The sequence below is a fragment of the Dama dama genome, chromosome 23, assembly GCF_033118175.1.
Source record: "Dama dama isolate Ldn47 chromosome 23, ASM3311817v1, whole genome shotgun sequence".
NCBI classification, from domain to species: Eukaryota; Metazoa; Chordata; class Mammalia; order Artiodactyla; family Cervidae; genus Dama; species Dama dama.
Genome location: NC_083703.1, coordinates 74268216 through 74292474, shown reverse-complemented (window position 1 = coordinate 74292474; position 24259 = coordinate 74268216). Strand labels below are relative to the sequence as shown.

At 47.8% G+C, this 24259-nt stretch overlaps 1 protein-coding gene across 1 annotated transcript; it reads right to left on the bottom strand.

Moving 5' to 3' along the window:
* Window positions 1–12279: 12279 nt before the first annotated feature.
* On the bottom strand, window positions 12280–22388 carry LOC133044317 (pancreatic trypsin inhibitor-like). The gene is made up of 5 exons (XM_061125710.1): window positions 22319–22388; window positions 21968–22003; window positions 13343–13534; window positions 12885–12976; window positions 12280–12300 (listed from the first exon to the last, which is right to left on the bottom strand). Exons 1-5 carry the CDS (start codon window positions 22386–22388, stop codon window positions 12280–12282), a joined length of 411 nt encoding a protein of 136 aa, XP_060981693.1.
* Between the last annotated feature and the right edge of the window lie 1871 nt (window positions 22389–24259).

Below are 24259 nucleotides of genomic sequence, written 5' to 3'. Positions count from 1 at the left end.
AATATGCATGTGAGAAATCTGTCAGTGTCAAGCTATCTACATGCTCTTTGGATGGAGACCATTAATAAATGTTTAGCATTTTAAGAGTAAACTAAGTAAGAATCAAACATGAAATTCTAGAAAACTGACATATAATTTCAATGAAACCTGATAATTAGTCAATAAAGAGCATATATCAAAACACAGACTTAAAAGAGATGTAATCCAGTATGTAAAGTAGTTGAAAGAAAAAAAAAAAAGAAATATGAAGGGAAGAAAGAATCTTCTTCTTTCTCCTTTCAACATCCCTTCCCAGGGTTTATCTAATCTCATCCTCTGTACAGTCATGAGGGGTGGGAGATTTCATCATGCCCTCATTATAGAGAAAAATGAGGCTGAATTGCACAACACAGGACAGGCAGGGGCAGAATGCACACACAGCCAGCATGTACTCCAAGAATTAGTGTGGCTGCTTCTTAGAGTTGTGTAAGGGAGGAGCATACATCTTAAGCAGACGTTTGCAGTGGTTGTTATTCATCTCCATCATTACATGGTACCAGGCACCACCTTCTCTTGTAAGTGGACCCACCTCCAGGGTCACATGGGAAGGCAAGAGCAGAGCCGTGTTCTCCATTTTATTGTGAATCTGCACCCTCCTGGGTCCACATAACCACTTGTTTTAACACCATTTTCCATTAGGTGAATAATCTCAGATATCCATCTCCAGCGTGGACTTCTCTTCACTCTTTTTTTTTTTTTTTTGCCACACTGTGTGGCTTGTGGGATCTTAGTCCCCTGACTGGGGATGGAGGCTGTGCCCCCTGCATTGGAAGCATGAAGTCCTACACTGGACTGCTAGGGAATTCCCTCTTTCTCTACTCTTGGTATGTTACATTTTCTTATTGTTGGCTACTGACCTTTGCTTCAAGCCTTCTCAAGGATTCCCACTGCACCTGGAATTACAACCTAGATGCCCTAAAATCACCTCTGAACAAATCCCTGCCTACTTCCCCCATAGTTTCTCTTGCTGCACAGACCTTTCTGTTTCCCACCTCATGGAGCTTGTTCCTGCCCTGGGGCCTTTCCACTCACTCTTCCTTCCATATTCACAACCATCTGCCTAAAATTGCTGTGATTTGCTTTGCCCTGATTCTGCATGATTTTCTGCCTAGGTGATCTCTTTGTGAAATGTATCTTGTTCATAATCACTGACTGTAACCACTAGCTACAATGTCAGTTCTGGCAGAGCAGGGAGCTGTAAGCTGTTCTCCATTGTGATCCAGAGCCGAGGACAGTGCCTGGCACACACAGCAGGCGTTGAGATAGGACATGGTTATCCCTTCCTGGGTGCAGGCACTATTGTAAGGTCTTTACAAGGATTCATCCCCTTGGTGTCACTATTGACCAAAGAAGTAGGTGCTGTGATTACGGCTCCCACTGTGCAGAGGATCACATGATGACAGAAGTGAGCTGACTACACAGCTAGAAAGTTGGCAGAGCCAGAGGTTGAAGTCACAGAGTCTGGTCTGAACTTTTGATCACTCTGTATTCTATTCCTAACCAGCATTTTCTGATCAAGTGGTTGGATGAATCAATGTCTACTCAACATCTTCCCATGAATGTTCTACAGGTGCCATGGACTCAACATTGACCAAGCTGAACTCTATCTGTTATGCCCGATGTCCGAATCCCCGAGAGGGAAGAGAGAAGGCCTCCAAGACAATGCAACTCACAAAAAGGGAATTTTATTGCTGACTCGAGTCAGGGCTCCTGCCGCATCCAACGCAGTGGTGCAGGGTCAGAGAGCCCCGAGCCCAAGCTGTTACACAAATTTATAGGGTGAGCACACGCCGTTGGTAGTTGGTTTAAGTGGATAAAGCAATTTCATTGGTTAAAACTTTCGCGCGCAAGGGACTTTCCCGGGGGTTTCCGCCCCGTTCCTAATTGGCAAACAGCGGTCAGTGTTAAGTGAAAGCTGATCCAGGTGGCCTGATAATCTTACCACCCAGAAGTAGGAAGGCCTGCTTCTAATCTAAGCTGCCTGCCATGGCATTACTTCTGCTCGCCTCACATTATCCTTCCCCCAGACTTGCTCCCCCTCCCTTTTCCCAGGCACCAGACTGCTGTCGATGCTTCTTCACTCTCCTCACCCCTGGGCGCAGTCTCCCAGCATTCCCTCTCCTCACCCCTGGGCGCAGTCTCCCAGCATTCCCCTCCTCACCCCTGGGCGCAGTCTCCCAGCATTCCCCTCCTCACCCCTGGGCGCAGTCTCCCAGCATTCCCTCTCCTCACCCCTGGGAGCAGTCTCCCAGCATTCCCCTCCTCACCCCTGGGAGCAGTCTCCCAGCATTCCCCTCCTCACCCCTGGGCGCAGTCTCCCAGCATTCCCCTCCTCACCCCTGGGCGCAGTCTCCCAGCATTCCCCTCCTCACCCCTGGGAGCAGTCTCCCAGCATTCCCCTCCTCACCCCTGGGCGCAGTCTCCCAGCAGTCCCTCTCCTCACCCCTGGGCGCAGTCTCCCAGCATTCCCCTCCTCACCCCTGGGAGCAGTCTCCCAGCAGTCCCTCTCCTCACCCCTGGGCGCAGTCTCCCAGCATTCCCTCTCCTCACCCCTGGGCGCAGTTTCCCAGCATTCCCCTCCTCACCCCTGGGAGCAGTCTCCCAGCAGTCCCTCTCCTCACCCCTGGGAGCAGTCTCCCAGCATTCCCTCTCCTCACCCCTGGGCGCAGTCTCCCAGCATTCCCTCTCCTCACCCCTGGGCGCAGTCTCCCAGCATTCCCCTCCTCACCCCTGGGCGCAGTCTCCCAGCAGTCCCTCTCCTCACCCCTGGGCGCAGTCTCCCAGCATTCCCCTCCTCACCCCTGGGCGCAGTCTCCCAGCAGTCCCTCTCCTCACCCCTGGGCGCAGTCTCCCAGCATTCCCTCTCCTCACCCCTGGGAGCAGTCTCCCAGCATTCCCTCTCCTCACCCCTGGGCGCAGTCTCCCAGCATTCCCTCTCCTCACCCCTGGGCGCAGTCTCCCAGCATTCCCTCTCCTCACCCCTGGGAGCAGTCTCCCAGCATTCCCTCTCCTCACCCCTGGGCGCAGTCTCCCAGCAGTCCCTCTCCTCACCCCTGGGCACAGTCTCCCAGCAGTCCCTCTCCTCACCCCTGGGCGCAGTCTCCCAACATTAGCTCTCCTCACCCCTGGGAGCAGTCTCCCAACATTCCCTCTCCTCACCCCTGGGCGCAGTCTCCCAGCATTCCCTCTCCTCACCCCTGGGCGCAGTCTCCCAGCATTCCCTCTCCTCACCCCTGGGAGCAGTCTCCCAGCATTCCCTCTCCTCACCCCTGGGCGCAGTCTCCCAGCAGTCCCTCTCCTCACCCCTGGGCGCAGTCTCCCAACATTCCCTCTCCTCACCCCTGGGCGCAGTCTCCCAGCAGTCCCTCTCCTCACCCCTGGGCGCAGTCTCCCAGCATTCCTCTCCTCACCCCTGGGCGCAGTCTCCCAGCATTCCCTCTCCTCACCCCTGGGCGCAGTCTCCCAGCAGTCCCTCTCCTCACCCCTGGGCGCAGTCTCCCAACATTCCCTCTCTCCACCCCTGGGAGCAGTCTCCCAGCATTCCCTCTCCTCACCCCTGGGCGCAGTCTCCCAGCATTCCCTCTCCTCACCCCTGGGAGCAGTCTCCCAGCAGTCCCTCTCCTCACCCCTGGGAGCAGTCTCCCAGCATTCCCTCTCCTCACCCCTGGGAGCAGTCTCCCAGCAGTCCCTCTCCTCACCCCTGGGAGCAGTCTCCCAGCATTCCCTCTCTCACCCCTGGGAGCAGTCTCCCAGCAAAGCCTGTTGGTTGTCCCTCCTCTGTCTCTGCTGTAGCCACTGCTCTCTGCTGTATCCAGGCCACTCCCATCTCCCCTCTGGACAGTTGTCACTGAAACAGGAGGGAAGGGGCAGAATGACACAGCCATATGTCATTTTGAAAGAATGATATAGCCGTAGGACATGACAAAAACTGGTTAGAATCAACTAGGACCAACCTGGCAGAAGATTCTACTCCCAGTAGACCTTGAGCCTTACTATATGCTCGTTGTAATACATTAGCTCAACACAGACCCATGACAGTTCTGAGGGCAACCATCAAAGACCAAAATGTGGGTGGCGGCCTAGTTTCTGGAAATCTCCACCCCTTCCCCAAAATAGATGGAATAATCCTCCTACTCTTTAGTCTATGAAATTACCCAGCCCATGAAAAGTAACTGTCCCATATTTTGGGGCCCCTCATCTTCTGAGATGGCTCATACTCTGTCGGTGGAGTGTGTTTGTTCCAAGACCATTCTCATCTTTTGAAATGGACCACATTCTGTCTATGGAGTGTATATCTGTCTAAATAAATAAATTTACTTCTTAATCACTTTGTCTCTCACTGAATTCTTTATGCAATGAGACTTAAAGAAGCTGAGCTTTATTAAGGTCCCAGAATAGGTGTGTGACCTCAGTTAAAAGACCATGGTTCAAGTCCCAACCTGGGTTGCATGGTTTCATCATGACCACCCTGCCTTGCCCCCGCCCCCCACCCTCCCCTCCATCCTCTGCCAGGTTCTCCTAAGATGAACAGGTCCTTCCTCTGACCTCAGATAAAGCCCCAAACTCTTAACTCATCTCACAAGTTTCCTCAAGTCTGGTTCCCACTTCTATACCCAGCGCTACCTTGTCCCATCCTCCCACTCATTCTCACATACCTCCTCCTCCATCTCTAGCTTTTCCATCTGCTGAGAACCCTTTCCCCACCTTCCTCTTAGGGACTCTAGCTCATCTCTCAGGTCTCAACAGAAAGTCACTTCCTCAGGGCATCCCTCCATCCAACTCCCACCACCTCCATTCCCCTACAAACTCTCCCTTCACACCCTGTGCATTCCATTCCTTAGTAATCACTTGTTCAATAGCTCATGGAATTTTCTGCTAGAAAATGGACTATAAGAGAGCAGAGACCATGTCTTTCGTGTACATTATAGATGGGTAAATATTTTTTAATAATTATTCATATTAACTGATTTATAAACCCACTTTATGTGCGTGCGTGTGTGCGCGCGCACGCACTCACACACACACCCAAAGAGTTGAATTTTCCCTCCTAATTGTAGAGAGGGTTTGTTTGGATCCAAGAGGCAGCCACTGTGGGCAGAGAGTGCTTTCCTTAAAGAGCAGTTCCTAATGCTGGTTCCTTGGGGCTTTAATTGAAAGGAGAACCAGCAGAAAGTCAAAAGTTTCCCCCTATATTTTTGAGAGACCATGGGGTCAAATATTTTTGCATGGGATGGGCGTGAGAGTGGATCTGGGTGAGACCTACTACCGAAGCCAGAGGGAATTAAATTCAGTGCGAAGAAGAATGGGACAAATTTGGAAGAGGACTTTGACATTCCTTAAACAATGGGGAAATTCCTAATAGTGGACTTCTAGAAGGTGATGATCCCAAAGAAAAATGCTGTTTGTTCCTTTCTTTAATGGAGTTGATAGCACACTTAAAAAGCAGTCAGGAGCCAAAACCCCCCTAAAACTTGATATTATTGTTTAGTTGCTAAGCTGTGTCTGACTCTTTTGCGACCCCATGGACTGTAGCCCACCAGGCTTCTCTGCCCATGAGATTTCCCAGGCAAGAATACTGCAGTGGGTTGCCATCTCCTTCTGTGGTTCTTCCTGATCCAGGGATTGAACCTGTGTCTCCTCCATTTGGAGGTGGATTCTTTACCACTGAGCCACCAGGGAAGCCCAAAACTTGATGTGTTTCTAGCCAACTTGTTTTGGTCTGTGGTGTTCAAAACACTTCAGCATCATAATCTGTTAGTCTTCAAAAATACCCAAAGGAGAAGATTTCTTTCATCTTCTATTAAAAAAAATTTATTTATTTATTTGGCTGCACCAGGTCTTAGTTGCACCATGTGGGATCTTTAGTCTTCCTTGAGGCATGCAAGATCTTTAATTTTGGCATGTGAACTCTTGGTTAGGCATGTAGGATCTAGTTCCCTGACCAGGGATTGAACTTGGGCCCCCTATACTGGGAGTGTGCAGTCCCAGCCACTAGGCCCCCAGGCAAGTCAGAGGAGTAGATTTCCTAAGGCAGGTGCAATTACCTTATTTTTCAAAGAAAGAAACTGTGGTTCAGAATGGTGAAGGGACTTGCCCAAGGTCATACAGCAATACCCAGAGCTACTGAAGTCGATCTCTTCTATTTAGAACCAAATACTTTTCCATTATACTGCTATTAATTAATATTTATTAATTATAATTAAATAACTTATCTATTGGGCTTCTCAGACGGCTCAGTGGTAAGGAATCCACATGCTAATACAGGAGCCGCTGGAGGCTCAGGTTTGATCTGTGGGTCAGGAAAATTCCCTGCAGGAGGAAATGGCAACCCACTCCAGTATTCTGGCCTGGAGAATCCCATGGACAAAGGAGCCTGGTGAGCTAGAGTACATGGTGTCACAAAGAGTTGGACACGACTGAGTGAGTACACACCCACAATTTCTTTATTAATAGTATTTCTTAATAATTTCTCTCATTGGAGCTGCCATTCATTGAGGGGTACTCTGCCAGGCACTTATCCAAGCATTTTATTAATACTGTATCCTTAATTCTCACCTTAATTCTATGAGAAGTTATGAGAAAGAGAAAAGCAGCCCCTGAAATCTGAAAGCCGAGTTGGCACTCACAGTTGGGTTTATGTTCTCTTGCTGAAAATAAGTATTTCACAGAATTTTCATGTCAGACAAGACCATTTTGTGTTTATGATGCATCCAGACAGTGATAGGACACTCTGTAGTTGAGTTTGAACATAGGCAAAGCAAGCTAAATTATCCCGTTATCCTGCCTAAAATGAGTGCTGCTGATGCTGCTTTACCAAGTACAGCTCTAAGCTCTATTTAATCTTCCCTTCTTAAAGATTAAGACAGCCAATCGGAGAACTGCTCACTTCCTGACAGCAGCCTATTCAGAGCAAAGCCAGCTTCCTGAATCCTGAAGCTAACCATACCACATCCTGTAAAGTTCTTTCTAACATCTTGTTGGAAAGCCATATCGTTCCTCAAGGGAGATGTTCTGTGAGGTGCTGCTGTGAGTAGTAAACCCAACTTGTTCAGCTAGGAACAGGGGTGTTTCTAGTGGTCTATGGCTGGAAACAATAACAAGTACAAGCATTATCCTTATTTTATAATTAAAGGAAGCAAAACTCAGAGATTTGAGGAATAGTCCCAAGACTATAAGGTAGTGAGTAATAGAATCACAGAAAGCTAGCCAAAATGATCACATGCAGCGCAGTCTTGTGTAACTCAGTGAAGCTATGAGCCATGCCGTGTGGGGCCACCCAAGATGGACGGGTCTTGTTCTCTCTTTTCCTTTATTTAATTATCTCTGGTATTTATAGCCTCAATGCCTCAGTCACTTCATCTGTAGTGAGGCAGTTAATCTCTGCTCTCCGAAGATCCATCCATCGTATGTTTTCTCAGAGACAGGGGCGTGAAAAATGTCAAAATGGTGCTACCTGGGAGAGTAGGGCTCTCCCTTTGACTGGGGACAGTGGATTCTGAATATATTCCCACAATGCTATGCAGCTGAGAAGCTCAAATAATGAACGTGAAGTATGATGTATCCTGGGCAATACCTCCATGAGCCTTGGAGTCCCGCCCCCATCTTCGTCCTACCCCTTCCTCTTTTTAAATAATATTTATTATTTATTTTTGGCTGTGTTAGGTCTTAGTTGTGGCATGCTCTGTATGGCAAGGCTCGGGCTCAGTTGCCCTGTGGCATATGATATCTTAGTTCCCTGATCAGGGATGAAACCCAGGTCCCCTGCATTGGAAGGCAGATTCTTAACCACTGGGCCACCAGGGAAGTCTCCTACCCTCTCCTCTCAGCCACCCTCATGTAGCTCACAGTCTCTGATGATCAGTGCTCTTGACCTATTAGGGAAAGCAAAACAGGAGGGTGACCTGCGTGCTGACCGTTCTCTTATTCTTACACCAACTTCCCTCTTCCAACTCAGTAAAGGAGTACCTCCTGAGGGTGGCTACCATCCTATCAGCCTCTGCATAAACTGATAGAAGCTGAACCAAAGGGATGTCCACATCTTTGAGGCCTGAGAATCTGAAAGCTGGCAGAGGGGACTTAGCAAATGTTGCAAGAGAACCTAAAGGACACTTTGGGAGAGATGGGGGTACTTCCCTGATTGCCATCTACCAGTGTCTCGAGGAATGTCTTAGGACAAAGAGAGCAGAATTGGTCCACAGGTTTCTTAGGAGCAGAGTAAGGACCAATGTGAAAGTCAGGGCCAGATGGGAGGGGTGCTCTTACTGGTTCATTAGGACAAAAGACTTTGTATGGATGAAAGCTGCCAGCTGGCACCTGCTGCCCAAGGAAGTGTGCTCCCCATGGAAGGAGGTATAAAAACTGAGGTTGGTTGAGTATCTGACAGCTAAATATCCCTGTATTTAATTTTTTAGATGCCTTCTTCAATTTTGTGTTCACCACCAAATCCTTCATTCCAACATCCACTCATATATGTTATTCAGCTCAGATGGGTCTGTTTCTTAGAGACGCTAAAGGCGGCTGCCTCACTCCCCCAGGAGCAGGGACTAGCAGAAGGAAGCAGGTAACTCAAGCTTTGGGACAAGGGCTCTCCCGCAAATGAGGTGTTTGCCTCACATCTCCTAGGTATCTCCTCTTCCTCTGTCTCTACTGAGGGGACTCCTAGATCTGTCTGTATTCAGGGTTGAGTGGACTTTGATGAACCAGTTGGGCTCTCCCTTGTGATGCTCAAAGGCTACATGGAAACTGATATAAACTCCAACTTGGGAGCTGGATGGAAGTTGAATCTTTGCTCTCATCTCCACGTCTCTGTCTTACCTCTTCTCTCCACCTGATAGAATCCAATCCACCCTTCCACACTCAGCTCAAACCTTGCCTCTTCTGGGAGGTGGGCCTTGACCTCTTCAGGTGACAGTTAGGGTCTCCTCTTGGGCTCCCACAGCATGCACATTTCTGAAATTATGTCTGCCTTCCAGGCCGGGTGGGAAGTTCTTTGCAGGTGAAGCCTGTCCTGGTCTAGAGGTGTCCAAAGTGGGGTGCCCTGGGGGGACAGGAGAAAACATCTACAAACGTCTGCTTTTCTTCCTCTAGCCTGTGCTGTGTGATGCTTAGTCACTCAGTTGTGTCTGACTCTTTGCAACCCCATGGACTGTAGCCCACCAGGCTCCTTTGTTGGTGGGGATTCTCTAGGTAAGAAATCTGGAGTGGGTTGCCACGCCCTCCTCTAGGGGATCTTCCCAACCCAGGGATTAAACCAGGTCTCCGGCATTGCAGGTGGATTCTTTACCATCTTAGCCATGAGGGAAGCCCATGAATACTGGAGTGGGTAGCCTATCCCTTCTCCAGGGGATCTTTCCAACTCAAGAATCGAACCGGGGTCTCCTGCATTGCCGGTGGATTCTTTACCAGCTGAGCTACCAGGGAAGCCCTTTCTCTAGCCTATTCTTTATTAAATATATATTATTGAACATTTCAAGTGTGCTTACTAGTACAACAATGTGCATATGAGTGAATGCACAAATACATATTCAAAATATTTACTAGTGTGAATGAGAGTAATCACATAGGTTTGAAAGCTACTATCTTAGTCATTACTGTTTCCCTGCCTCCTATCACAGAACAAACACTAAATGCAAGATAAAGAGTGATGAATGATTGAAAGAATGAGTGATGTTGCCTGGGTTTAGTCTATTATAATGTCTCATAGTTGTTAGTTGGGTGACACCGGGCAAGATATTCCCCTTTCTTTGGCTCTAAATTCCTCACGTATGAAATAAGGACTCTGAATCAGCTTCAATTCCACATGCCTTCCAGCATGAATATTCTTCAGTTCAGTTCAGTTCAGTCACTCAGTCGTGTCCGACTCTTTGAACCACATGAACCGCAGCACACCAGGCCTCCCTGTCCATCACCAACTCCTAGAGTCCACCCAAACCCATGTCCATCGAGTCGATGATGCCATCCAATCATCTCATCCTCTGTCATCCCTTTCTCCTCCTGCCCTCAATCTTGGCATCAGGGTCTTTCCCAGTGAGTCAGCTCTTCGCATCAGGTGGCCAAAGTATTGGAGTTTCAGCTTCAACATCAGTCCTTCCAATGAACACCCAGGACTGATCTCCTTTAGGATGGACTGGTTGGATCTCCTTGCAATCCAAGGGACTCTCAAGAGTCTTCTCCAGCACCACAGTTCAAAAGCATCAATTTTTTGGTGCTCAGCTTTCTTTATAGTCCAACTCTCACATCCACATATGACCACTGGAAAAACCACAGCCTTGACTAGACAGACTTTTGTTGACAAAGTAATGTCTCTGCTTTTTATTATGCTGTCTAGTTTGGTCATAACTTTCCTTCTAAGGAGTAAGCGTCTTAATTTCATGGCTGCAATCACCATCTGCAGTGATTTTGGAGCCCAGAAAAATTAAGTCAGCCACTGTTTCCACTGTTTCCCTATCTATCTGCCATGAAGTGGTGGGACTGGATGCCATGATCTTAGTGTTCTGAATGTTGAGCTTTAAGCCAACTTTTTCACTCTCCTCTTTCACTTTCATCAAGAGGTTTTTTAGTTCTTCACTTTCTGCCATACGGGTGGTGTCATCTGCATATCTGGGGTTATTGATATTTCTCCTGGCAATCTTGATTCCAGCTTGTGCTTCCTCGGTGAGGTCAGAGTCATTCCTTCTCCAGGGAAGGCCCATATGATTTAGTCAGTAATTATTCTAACAGGTGTTTACATTGCACTAATTACATACCAGGCTCTCTGATCTTAGGACTCAGCATGTCCTAATTCACTTTCCTCACAACATCCCCAGGTAGGAAGAAGACAAGTGCAGAGATGTTAAGTAAATTATTCAAAGCCACACAGTGTGGTAGATGTGTGCCCGCCGACTACTACCACCTTCAGTGTTGCTGGCTGGCTTCCTGCTGCCAGTATCTGCAGCTCTTTGCCTGAAGGATTTCTTGGGGCCACACAAGAAGCCTGTACACCGAGGGAGCCAGAAGTCCCCAGTCACTGAGTGACAGGGAGTTGGTGTGTAACTGCCCTTTAACCTCTCAGGGGAGGCAACTACAAGGAAGGTGTTGTACCCCACCTGGCCCCTCCCCCATGGGGTGGAGGGCATCACTAACAGTGCCAGTGGGCTTGCTCCTCCATGTTCGTTGGCCACCTTCCCTGCCCTTTCTCATACCCAATAAACCATATTCCCTTTGTTCTTGGGAACCCCAAATTAAAACAAACCCAGGCTCTGGATCTTTACAGACTGGCTGGGGAGTTGGGCTCTTAACTCTCTGTCTCCTTGCAAAGGACAAAAGCTTTGGGACAGTCAGCTAGGCTGTCATGGTTAGGGTTCTGCCACTGTGTTCCCACCAATAAAGAGATGTTGGAGTCCTAACCCCCAGGAACTCAGAATGTGAGCTTGTTTGGCAATAGGGTCTCTAGTGTGGGGATTAAGTTAAGCGTTCATTAGGATGGGCCCAAATCCAGTATGACTGGTGTCCTGACAAAAAGGGCAGATTAGGTGACAGACTGGGAGAATGCCATGCGAAGACTGGACTCATGCTGCAGCAAGCCAGGCCTTCCAGGAGCTGAGATGCTTGGAATGGATCAGGGCCTTCTGAGGGAGCATGGCCCTGCTGACCCCTTGATCTCAGACTTATAGCTTCCAGAAGTGAGAGAGAATAAATATTTGGTTTTCAGGGAATTTCTTGGCTGTCCAGTGGTTAGAACTCCAGGCTTCCACTGCAGGGGACACAGCTTTGACCACCTGGTCAGGGAACTAAGATCCTGAAAGCTACATGGCATGGCTAAATAAATATTAGTAAATAAACCACTCAGTTCATAGTGCTTTGTTATAGGAACTCCAGGAAACAAACCCACCGGCCAGCTGACATCTGCATACCCGTTTTATCCTCAAAGGATTCTCAGATGATTAAATGAAATAATGCCAGAAAAATGCTAAGCACAGAGCCTGGCACACGACAGGTGCTAAGTGGGTGGATGCTTTTCTTTAGAAGAAATAAAAGTCCCAACTCTGCCACAGTATTTTGGGGGAGGGGTTTCCTTGAGCAAGTGGACAAGTGAGCCTCACCCTCCTTCCTTTCTCCTCCCAAGAGTCCAGGAGGATGACCAGTCCCCAGACTGATCTGGTCCAAAAAGTAAACAAATGCTTTCACAGCATGGTATCTGTCACCCAGTTTTTTGTGTTGCTTGGGGTTGCCATTAAGAGGTAGATGGAGCTGGAATGGTTTCTACACCTGGTAGGGCCCAGTCTGAGAACAGAAAAAGGGGAGGTGCCTTCCACACCGCTGAACAGTGAGAAGGACCATCATTTTCATGGACCCAATGGGTTACTGTTCTTGGTTGCAGACAACAGAATTCACTCCTGTTAGTTTAATTAGAAAATGAATGTATTAGATATAAGGCCAGAGGTTGAAGCCACAAACAAATATGCAACATCACTGTGGGGCAAGGGGGTTTCTTTACTGAAAAGACTTCTGCCACCACTGATGCTCAGGGCTGGACCAGAAAATTCCCCCCTGCCCCCTCCAAGGAGAGCAGTGACGTTGGGGAGTGGGGTGAGGGTGAGGTTGCAGTGAAGAGAGAGGCAGGGTTCTGCTGAGGAGGGTAGGCTTGAGAAGGAAGCAGAAGAGACTCAAATCGCTCAGAAGCAGCCACAGCCAAGCCCTGTGTGGGGCCTCCTAGGACTTCAGCATCTCAGGGAGCACAGTTGCCGGACTCTCTGTAAGAAGAAAGAAGAAAGGAACTTGTTGACTGTCATCACCGAAGTCCCTGACCTTGACAGCCTACACCCTGACAGAGTCTTGCCAACCCCAGAAACAAGCGAGCGTGGTACTCCTGACACCAGGATGACCAGGAAGAGAAAAGCCCTTTTGCTCAGGAGCACGGTGGACCCGCTGGGCAGGGTGGCTGACTCGGTGTTCCCATCTGAGAAAGAGAAGCCTGTGAGTGGCTTAGATTACCTAGAGGGTGATTCTAGGGGTGAGCTTCTGGAAAGCTGGCCCTTGGAGAACTCGCTCAGTGTGTGGTTTCACAGGACTCTTCAGCCTCTTCTGGCAGCAGCGGGGAGGAAAGACCCGGCAGGTGGGAATGGTGTGTGGCCCCCTGAGCCCCGCCCTTTTCCCCAGCCCCTGAGCCCCGCCCCTTTCCCCAGCCCCTGAGCCCCGCCCCTTTCCCCAGCCTCTGAGCCCCACCCCTTTCCCCAGCTCCTGAGCCCCGCCCCTTTCCCCAGCCTCTGAGCCCCGCCCCTTTCCCCAGCAGCTTCCCCTCCCACCCTGCCCTGCCGGGTCTCACCCTGGGCCCTGTTGCCGCCACCACAGGTGCTGATGCACTCCTTCTCATTCAGGAAGTTGTTCTGCTTCCTTCTGCATCCTCCGTAAGTAAAGGTCTGGCAGAGCCCGGACATGGCGTTGTAGAAGTACCTGGTGAACATGGCCCTGCAGGGACCAGTGTATGGAGGCTGCAGACAGAAGGCAGGGCGCAGGCCTGAGGGGTTGGGAGGGACAATGGGTCAGATACGAGGATGGTCATCACAGCTCGGGCTACAAGTCAACAAATGGAACCTCCGTGTCTTGAAACAGAGAATGGTGGGGTGGCGGTAGGGGTGGTGAGGAAAGCCTGAACTGCGAAGCCTCCGCTTGAGGACCTACATTATGAGGCATTATTATTAATTCTTTTAGGTGTGTAGATGATTCGCTGATGGTGTAAAAAACCCATATACCCTTCATGAAGTATTTATGGATTTATTGGCATGATGCCTTAGATATAAACAATATTATCTCTATGTTGATAATTGCTGAAAGTGAACAATGGGTACATAGGGTTTAATTACTATTTTCTGTACTTCTGAGTAAGGTTGAAAGTTTCCAGTATTTAAAAAAAGTGAGAAAGAATCATGCTGTAATGGAGAAAGTCATGGAAAAACATACGGCATATTATTTAAATTTTAATTAATTAATTGGCTGCTCTGAGTCTTTTTCACTGCAAATGGGTTTTCTCTAGTTGCGGCGAGAAGGGGTTACTCTCTAGTTGCGTGGGCTCAGTAGTTGTGGCCCATGGGACTAGTTGCTCCACAGCATGTGAAATCCTCTCGCACCAGGGATCAAACCCATGTCCCCTCATTGGACAGGCAGATTCTTAACCACTGGACCACCAAGGATGTCCTACAGTGTATTAACTTTGGCTATCTCATGGAGATGGGAATACTAGAATTTTAAGGGGGTGTGATGTTGTGATTTATAATATAATTAAAAATATATATTTGGTGCTAGTTCCATCCCAGCACAAAGCTCCTAAAACCCTGGGAATTTTCTAAATGAGGAGAGTGATAAAGGTGTCTTCAGTAATGTGAAGAGGATGACTTTGGAAAGCTCCCAGGTGACCCAAGGATGGGAGCCGGCTGCCAGGGGGACCAAGTGCCTGATTGGATGGTTGAACTGTTTCCTTGGCTCTCTGAAGCCCCCACCTCCAGGGAGAAGAGAATGGGTGGAAGTTTATCAGTTACCAATAGTACATGATTTAATCAATTGTGACTGTCTGAAGAAAGTGAAAGTGAAGTTGCTCAGTCGTGTCCGACTCTTTCCGACCCCATGGACTGTAGCCTGCCAGCCTCCTCCATCCATGGGATTTTCCAGGCAAGAGTACTGGAGTGGGTTGCCATTTCCTTCTCCAGGGGATCTTCCCGACCCAGGGATCGAACCTGGGTCTACCTGCATTATAGGAAGGCGCTTTACCATCTGAGCCACCAGGATAAAGCCCCGCTTTACCGTCTGAGCCACAGATTGTATGAGTCATCATGACTGCATGAGGAAGCCTCCAGCAAAAACACAAAAGGACTGCATCTGAAGAGTTTCCAGGTCGGTAAACAGGAGCGGAGATTCCCTGGTGGCTTAGATGGTAAAGCATCTGCCCGCAATGCAGGAGACCCGGGTTCGATCCCTGGGTGGGGAAGATTCCCTGGAGAAGGAAATGGCAACCCACTCCAGTACTCTTGCCTGGAAAATTCCATGGACGAAGAAGCCTGGTAGGCTACAATCCATGGGGTCGCAAACAGTTGGACACGACTGAGTGACTTCACTAAATCACTACTAAACAGGAGCAGGTTCAGGGAGTATGAGCAAGAGACAGCATGGAAGCCCTGTGCCCTTTCTCCATATCCTGCCTTGTGCAGGATCCATATTCCAGGTTGTCCTGAATTATATCCTTTTATGATAAGCTGGTGTGTGCCTGCGTGCTACGTCGCTTCAGTCGTGTCCGACTCTTTGCGACCCTATGGAGTGTAGCCTGCCAAGTTCCTCTGTCCATGGGGTTCTCCAGGCAAGAATACTGGAGTGGGTTGCCAAACCCTCCTCCAGGGGCTCTTCCAGATCCAGGGATGGAACCTGCATCTCCTGGGGCTTCTGCATTGCAGGCAGATTCTTGACCACTGAGCTACTGGGGAAGCCCTGATAAACTGTTAATCTTGTAAGTAAAATGTTTCCCCAAGTCTGTGCTGCTCTAGCAAATTCACAACTCCAGGGGGGTCGTGGGAAGCTCTGATATACAGCTGTTGGTAGAAGCATGAGTGACAGGCTCACGGACTGTATTTAGAGTCTGAACCTGTAATTAGAGTCTGAAGATGGGAGGAGACTTGTGGGCCACAGTCATTAACTGGTGGAAATCTGACACTATTTCCAGGTTGCTAGCGTCAGAACTGGTATGATGCAAAGACAGCCAGTCAGTGTTCCCTGAGAACTGGACAATTGGTTGGTGGCTTGGGAAAACAAACACACAGCAAGAGGAGGAGTCTTAAAAACTTTCCTTACACATCTTTATATCTTCTCAAGTTCCTGTGAGCATGTATTCCTTTTGCAATTATGAAAGAAGACATATTTAAAATAAAATATACCACAATTTCTATAAGCAAGTAATGCTGTACAAGAATATTTATTGACATCAGAAAATGGTTGAAGTGTATTGTGGAGTAAAAGCGCTCCATCAAGTGATGTGTTTTGTTAAGGATAAAACTCCTGCCCTGAGGATATGGGTGTTAATCCCTTTTTAGCAACAGATCCCTTCTTCAAAAAGGAAACTTAGAAGAAATGTGGGTTTTGGGTAGGTCCCATCCTTAGCCCTCTCACTACCCACCCCTCAGAGTCATTTTCCCACCCCTTCTTACCCCAGTACACCCAAGTCTCAAGGAACATCTAGTGCAAACCCCTAGACTATATTCTTTAAAGTCTTAGAGGAGCCACTCTTTGGCTGTGTGACCTGAGGTGAGACAAGTAACCACTCTGAGCCACAGCATCATCATCATCGAAATGAGCATAATAACCCCTACCTCAGGAACTTGTTGAGAGAATTAGAGATGATGTCTGTCAAGTAACTGGTAATCAATCAATACTCAATAAACACTAGTTATTACAGTAATTGTTAGATGTGCTCATTAAATTAATTTAATTTTCCAGGGCAGAATCCAAACTAAAAAATCACTCGTGGACACAATTGCCCATTAAAGCCCTTTAAGCTTCCCCCATCTATACACAATAGAGAAGTCCCCAGGGACCACGCTGGACACCAACACAGCCAGTTTTCCCAACACTGGGAAACGTGATGCTTCTTTTCTGGAGCTTCAGATTAAGTAAATACCTTCATTATAACACTCAAGCATATCAAGAACACATATTTATTCTATGCAACATTTTAAAATATGTATTGGTTCAGAAATTGGAAAAATAATTAACACATAGTTTAGATGTAAGTTGTCAAAATGTAAACTATCTTGATGAACATTTAGGATGGGAACTCAAAAGTCTCTGAGTTATTCAATATGTTTATACAAACACAGACTTCTTGATCCCTTAAACAAACCATCCAATAAATAGGAAAAAGAAAATCCTGAAACTCAGGCTAAAAAAGATCACATAAATGCCCAGAGAGGAGAGGGAAAGCTCTCATTTTCGAGAAAACCTTTGCATCAATTAGAAAGTTGCTTTCCTTAAAGCCTAAAGAATGGCAATTCTCTATTTAAAAGAAGAGTTTCCTCTGAAGTAGCAAGTTACATCTGATAGAAGAAAACATTTTCACTTGAAATCGGGAATGAAGTGTATTCAAGTCTCAGTGTAAAACTCTTGGTCCCAGCTGAGCAGGGCCAGGGTTGGGGTGAAGCAAAGAGGCAGGTCAGGCAAGTGAAGGGTCACATCCTTTTCGTTTAAAACTTTCATATTGGGTCAGTGGTAAAGAATCTGCCTGCAATGCAGGAGACTCGGGTTCTATTCCTGGATTGGGAAGATCCCTTGGTGAAGGAAATGGCAAACCACTCCAGTATTCTTGCCTGGAAAAAAACCCCTTGGACAGAGAAACATGATGGGCTACAGTCCATGGGGTTGCAGAGTCGGACAAGACTAATCGACTCAACAGCAACATTGCAAATCAATTATGATCTATCTGCGTTATTAAGTTTTTTTAGCTTCCCTTTAAATCCTGGGCTGAGTGAGGGCCTCACTCACCTCACCCAAATTGCAGCCCCGTGGCGAAGGTGGAGCCTGTCCTCTCTGGAGGCTGAGGAGCTGAGGAAAGGGAAGGCTGTGCTTCCGGAGGGCAGCCCTACCTGCGGGGTAGCTCTGCCTAGGTGCTGCTAGATGCTAAGTCGCTTCAGTTGTGTTTGACTCCTTGACCCTATGGACCATAGCCCTCCACTCTCCTCTCTGTCCATGGGATTCTCCAGGCAAGAGTACTGGAGTGGGTAGCCATTTCCTTCTCCAGGGGCTCTTCCCAACCCAGGGATTGAATCCGAGTCTCTTATGTCTTCTGCATTGGCAGGTGGGTTCTTTACCCCTGAGCCACTGGGGAAGCCCCAAGCTCTGCCTGAGGCTGCACTGTTCCCCCCTCATCTCTGGATGAACAAAGTTGTGAGTTCATGTACATTAAGACCTCAAAGTAGAAGGATTTATCCCTAATCTTCAGGTTTCTAGATTTGAAATCTTGATTTACCCTTAACATTTTTTTTTTAAATTAGAGGATAATTACTTAACACTATTGTGGTGATTTTTTGCCATACATCAACATGACTTGGCCATAGGTATATATATATTTCCTCCCTCTTGAACTCCCTTCCCACCTCCCTCCCCATTCCACCCCTCTAGATTGTTACTGGCTTGGGTTCCCTTGTCTTATATCATACTCCCACAGGCTATCTAGTTTACATACAGTAATGTGTATGTTTCAATGCTATTCTCTCAAATCCCACCCTTTCCTTCTCCCACTGTGTCCAAAAGTCTGTTCTTTGTGTCACTCTTGTTGCCCCACAAATAGGATCATCAGTACTATCTTTCTAGATTCCATATATATGTGTTAATATATGATATTTGTCTTTTTCTGACTTCACTCTGTATAATTGGCTCTAGGTTTATCTACTTCATTAGAACTGACTTGTACATGTTCCTTTTTACAGCTGAGTAATATTCCATTGTGTATATGTACCACAACTTCCTTATCCATTCATCTGCTGATGGACATCTAAGATGCTCCCATATCCTTGCTACTGTATTTATTTGGCTGTGCCAGGCCTTTGTTGAGGCACTCAGGATCTTCTCTTCTTGTGGCATATGGGATCTAGTTCCTTGACCAAGGGTTGAACTCATGTCCCCTGTTGAAGCCTTAGCCACTGGACCACCAGGGAAGTCCCTTGATTCACCTTTTGATATTTTTATTTTCTAAGGTTTATGTATAAAACTAGTATAATGAACATTTTTCTAGTATAATGAATGTATACTAATGCATTTGTGTATCAGAAAACAGCAAAGATGCTTAATTGTTTAATTAAGCAACAGAATTATCCTGAACAGGGCAAGCCATTCATTCATGTTATTCAAGGGAACTGGAGTCAACCCAAAGACATAACAGCTACACTCTCCATCATGGCTCATTGGACCGACCACTGCAGAAGCTGTTCACCCGGCCTCTCTGTCCTTCGCCCCCTAGAGGCCACTCTCTGCACTGCAGCCGCAGGGATCCAGTCGTAACTTGAGTCCTACCGGTGGCTCCTGTGACCACTCCCAATCTCAGTGACTCCCCCGCTCTCTCAGAGTCAAATTCTGATTCTTGTAAAACCCTAGGAAGCGCCTCACGACCTTCCCCCATGGCGTCTCTGCCTTATCCCCCTCCTCTCCCCTCTGCTGCACCAACTCAGTTCCAGCCATTCTGGTCCTGGCTGCCGCTCAAACACCTCCTTATCACTGAGGGTTTTGCTAACGGGTCTGCAGAAAGAGCATGGATTCCTTTCCCCCATCAATCTCTACATTCAAAACACTTGTCATGAACTGCCATAGTATTTCACCTACTCAATTGTCTGTCTCCCTTCTAGGGTGCACTGGTTCTTGTGCTACATTTTGTTCCTAGCTGTGTCCTCACACAAAGAACAATGGTTTGCTGGGCTTTGATAAATGTGTGTCAAGTGAATGAATCTCCCACTTCAGGCGCTTGCTGGCTGCAGTCATTGAGTAGAATGAATATAACTAAATTCCTGAAATGTCTGAAGCTGGGCAGGAGCTTATGGAGTTCTGGGCACAAAAGCCTTTCTCTGTCCCCAGTTTGTTTCTTATTTGCAGGAAAAATACTTCAGCCACCTAGACTTTCCGGAATACCAAAGGGCAGATTCAATCAGTAGCTAATCAAGAAAGGGAGGGGAAGCAGAAACAAAGGAGAAGCAGTTAAGAAACAATAGTGAGCATTGGGGCAGGGCAGGGTCGGGTCCAGGCTCCTCCAGAATGAATACTTATCAGTATCTTTGAATTCTTTTGCAGCAACTAAATTCCCCACCCCTGTGGAGGAAGGTAACTTCTGGCTGAGCACAAGGTTCTTGGAACACCAACCATTCAGAAGAAAGTCACACAATCACACATCTGCAGCTTTCACCCCAAATCTTGCATGTAAAAGCTTCTCTCTGGGGGAGTTGGTGTTTTTAAGACCTGAGCCACTCTAGTCTCCTTGCATGGCCCTGCAATAAACCTTTCTCAGCTCCAAACTCAGACTTCTCAGTTTGCTTAGCCTCACTGTGAGTCAGGCACATGGACTTATCTTTAGTAGCAGCACATCTAGAAAACTATGAATCTACTGCAACATTCCATATCCTGAGATGATAATAAAATAATAGACAAGGGATTAAAGGGAAAGGCCTTGAGTCATCACAAATATTCTAACAGCCTGGGAGAAGTATAACCTTGTCCCCATAAGCCAAGTCATGGAAGTGTTGCATTTTTGCAATAGTAATGGAGAAATAATATCACTGTTGTTGAAGCACTAAATGGTGTCCGACCGAGTCTTTGCCATCCCATGGACTATAGCTTGCCAGGCTCTTCTATTCGTGGAATTTTCTGGGCAAGTATACTGGAGTGGGTTGCCATTTCCTCCTCCAGGGGATCTTCCTGACCCAGAGATCGAACCCACATCTCCATGTCTCCTACATTGCAAGTGGATTATTTACAGCTGAGCCACTGGGAAGCCCAATAATATCATTATTTGGCCCCTACATATTTTTTTCTTGGGGTTAAGTAGACAAAAATTCTTCAGACTAAGACATCTTGGTGGAAAATGTATGTTATCAGGCGTGAAATGTGAAAAAAACTCTATATTCATGATTGATAATTCCTTGCAAGAACTTGTTTGGTAGTTTTCCCTTATATAGGTGAGGAAACTGCAGCAAAGTGACTGACCTCAGGTCACAGAGGAGGCGAGTGGTAAGGTCGGGTCAATGTATAATCCTGTTACAACCCATGTGACGAAGCACCTGCCGTCTGCAGGGAATTGTTACAATCTAGGTAACTGGTAAGAGTTTCTGGGAACACTGCCCTCCACTTTTACTCACCTGTATTTGAGCCTCCTTCCAGCCATCAAAGCCCAGGGATATACGAGTCTGGATTTCTTCTGCACACCAAACATGTGGCATCTCTTCCAACACCAACCAATTCTCTGGACCAATGCGGTGTCCCTTAAGTCAACTCACTTCAGACTCTAAATCTGAAGAGTTAGCCTCGACTCCCCAGGGTGAGGGCTCAACCCCACAAGAGAGCCCCACTTCAAATGCCAGCCACATGTCCCTGGGGTCCCACAGACCTCTCAGCAACTGGCTAGAAATTCAGGGGCTGTGTGACTCCCACTCTCAAGTTCCAATAATTGACTATAATGACTCACACAACTCTTTTATTTAGTGGATAAAGGATAAAACTCAGGGGCTTCCCGGGTGGCTGAGTGGTAAAAAGAACCTGCCTGCCAATGCAGGAGACATGGGTTTGATCCCTGACCCAGGAAGATTCCACGCGCCACGGGGCAACTAAGCCCATGCGGCACAGTTACTGAGCCTGCGTTCTAGAGCCCAGGAGCCGCAACTGCTGAGCCCAAGTGCCCTAACTACTGAAGCCCAGGTGCCCTAGAGCCTGTGCTCTGCTCACTGCAGGGAGAAGCCTGCTCTCTGCTATTAGAGAAAAGCCCTCTTGAAGTTCCCCACCCAGGAAGCTCTGCGATTCCTCGTGTTTAGGGGTTTTTATTCACTGGGTTGGCAAATGGATTGACTCATTAGCTGTTGGTGACTTGACTTCTATCCCAGTACCCTCCCTTCCCCATGGAGGAGCTGGGGGCTGAAAATTCTAATCCTCTTATCACCTGATGGGTGTCCTGGAGACCAGTCCCACCCAGAAGCTATTGAGGGCTCAGATGGTAAAGCGTCTGTCTACAATACGGGAGACCTGGGTTTGATCCCTGGGTTGGGAAGATCTCCTGGAGAAGGAAATGGCAACCCACTCCAGTATTCTTGCCTGGAAAATCCCATGGATGGAGGAGTCTGGTAGGCTACAGTCCATGGGGTCACAAAGAGTCGAACACAACTTAGCAACTTCACTTTCCTTAACATACAAAAGGCAGCAAATTCCTAGAGTTTCAGGAGACCTGGACCATAAACCCGGACAAGGGTCAAATAGCGATCTTTTTGTTATGCGACAGTCAGGTTCGAGGACCAGGCAGTGACCAGGAATAGAGAGTCTCAGAGATGCGGCCCCTGATCTGATAGAGTTATGCAAGATAATATTTTAAGCTGAAAGCATAATGATTTTCTTTTTGAGAGTCATGAAATGTCCCTGGAGTGAAAATTGCTCAGTTTCCCAGGAGAAATCCAGAGAGGGTTGGTAACGCTCGCCCCACCCCTGCTCCCCAGCCCCTTCCAGGGACTCCTGTTTTCCCTCCACCCGGTCTGTAGAGGAGACAGGAGCTGGGACTTACTGTCCTTGTTGCTGTCATCACCCTCTGGGGTGCCGGCCACCAGGGTGCCCAGGAGAACCAGAAGGGCTGCAGAGAGGCAGAGCTGGCTCATCTTCGTGGCCTTGCAGGAGGGCTCCTGAGGATGCTGGGGGCTGGCTGGGCTTTTCACACCCCTTGTGAGGGGTGGGATCAGGCGATGAGCAGGGAAGGGTAGGGGGAAAGGGGAGGGGCTAGGGTCAATCCTCTCCATGCTCGACCTCCCCACCTAACCAGACTTCTTCCTGCATCTGCCTGCTGGGGCCCAACGCCCAGTAACAGTGCTTCACAGACTTCGTTCTGCCAGCGGGTCTTGTGGAAATAAATGCACATTCTGATTCCCCAGGTTTGGGTGAGGCTTGAGAAGCAGCATTCCTAACAGGCTCCCTGTTACAGGTGGGTCCCCAGGCCATTTCCTCTCCTATTAAACGATCCTCAGAACCGCGCTTTGAAAGCAAGCCTGTAGGAGCCCTCACTGGGGCAGGCGGGGAAGGGCAGCAGGCGGAGAAAAGCTGCCTTCGCCACGCACCCTGGGAACGTGGAAGAGGAGCCAAGGTCAGGAAGGGGTGACTCTCAGAAAACCCCACATTCTCTCCCCTAACCTGCACACTGGAAGCATTTGTCTTCTGTTGCAAAATAGAAACACTAGTGCCTCCCCGCTCCCTGAAGATGAAGTGATCCATCAGATTTCCATGTACAGCTGATTAGCAAACAATGTTGTGAGAGTTTCAGGTGAACCGTGAAGAGTTTCAGCTGGATAGACACATGTATCCGTTCTCCCCCCAAACTCCCCTCCCACCCAGGCTGCTGCATAATGTTGAGCAGAGTTCCTTGTGCTATACAGTAGGTCCTTGTTGGTTATCCACCTTAAATATAGCAGTGTGAACAGGTCCATTGCAAACTCCCTAACTGTCCTCCCCCCCATCCTTCCCACACAACCATGAGCTTGTGCTCAAGTCTGTGAGTCTGTTTCTGTTTTGTAAGTAAGTTCATTTGTATCCTTTCATTTTAGAGTCCACATACAGGGGATGTCATACAGTATTTTTCCATCTTTGTCTGACTTGCTTTACTCATTGGACACTCTTTAGGCCCATTCATGTTGCTGCACATGGCATTATTTCATTCTTTTTTAATGGCTGAGTAATATTCCATTGGCGCTTCCCTGCTGGCTCAGTCAGTAAAGAATCTGCCTGCAGTGCAGGAGACATGGGTTCAATCCCTGGGTTGGGAAGATCCCCTGGCAAAAGGAATGGCAACCCACTCCAGTATTCCTGCCTGGAGAATCCCATGGACAGAGGAGCTTGGCAGGCTACAGTCCATGGGGTGGAAACAGTTGGACACAACTTAGTGATTAAACCACCACCACCAATATTCCATTTAGACCTCAATGCTTATTTTATTGGATAAGGCAATGGCATCCCACTTCAGTACTCTTGCCTGGAAAATCCCATGGATGGAGGAGCCTGATGGGCTACAGTCCATGGGGTTGCTAAGAGTTGGACACGACTGAGTGACTTCACTTTCAATTTTCACTTTCATGCATTGGAGAAGGAAATGGCAACCCACTCCCGTATTCTTGCCTGGATAATCCCAGGGACAGGGGAGCCTGGTGGGCTGCCGTCTATGGGGTCGCACAGAGTCGGAAACGACTAAAGCGACTTAGCAGCAGCAGCAGCTTATTTTATGTTGGAGATAAACTCAGCTGAGATGTTGGATCCCAGGGTGTGATGACTGCATGTTTCACAGTGAGGGGAAACATGTCATGTGTTCCCCCGCAAACAGGCCACATGGTGTGTGGGTTATTTTGAACTGAAGACATTTGAGACCCAAAAGACTCAGGAAGAGCTGATTATTACTTCCTTAACTGCCTAAAAGATTTAGTTAGAGGGCCTGTATCTGGAAGGGAACTAACTCCAAAGATAACTTTTAGTATCAAAAACACTTACC

Excerpts from the sequence above, each read along its gene's own strand:
- LOC133044317 (XM_061125710.1), bottom strand. The coding sequence starts at position 22,388 with ATGAGCCAGCTCTGCCTCTCTGCAGCCCTTCTGGTTCTCCTGGGCACC. Across the intron at positions 22,004-22,318 it reads GGTGGCCGGCACCCCAGAGG|ATCGCTATTTGACCCTTGTC; the intron begins GTGATGACAGCA and ends CATAACAAAAAG. Across the intron at positions 13,535-21,967 it reads TGTCCGGGTTTATGGTCCAG|GCCTGCGCCCTGCCTTCTGT; the intron begins GTCTCCTGAAAC and ends CCAACCCCTCAG.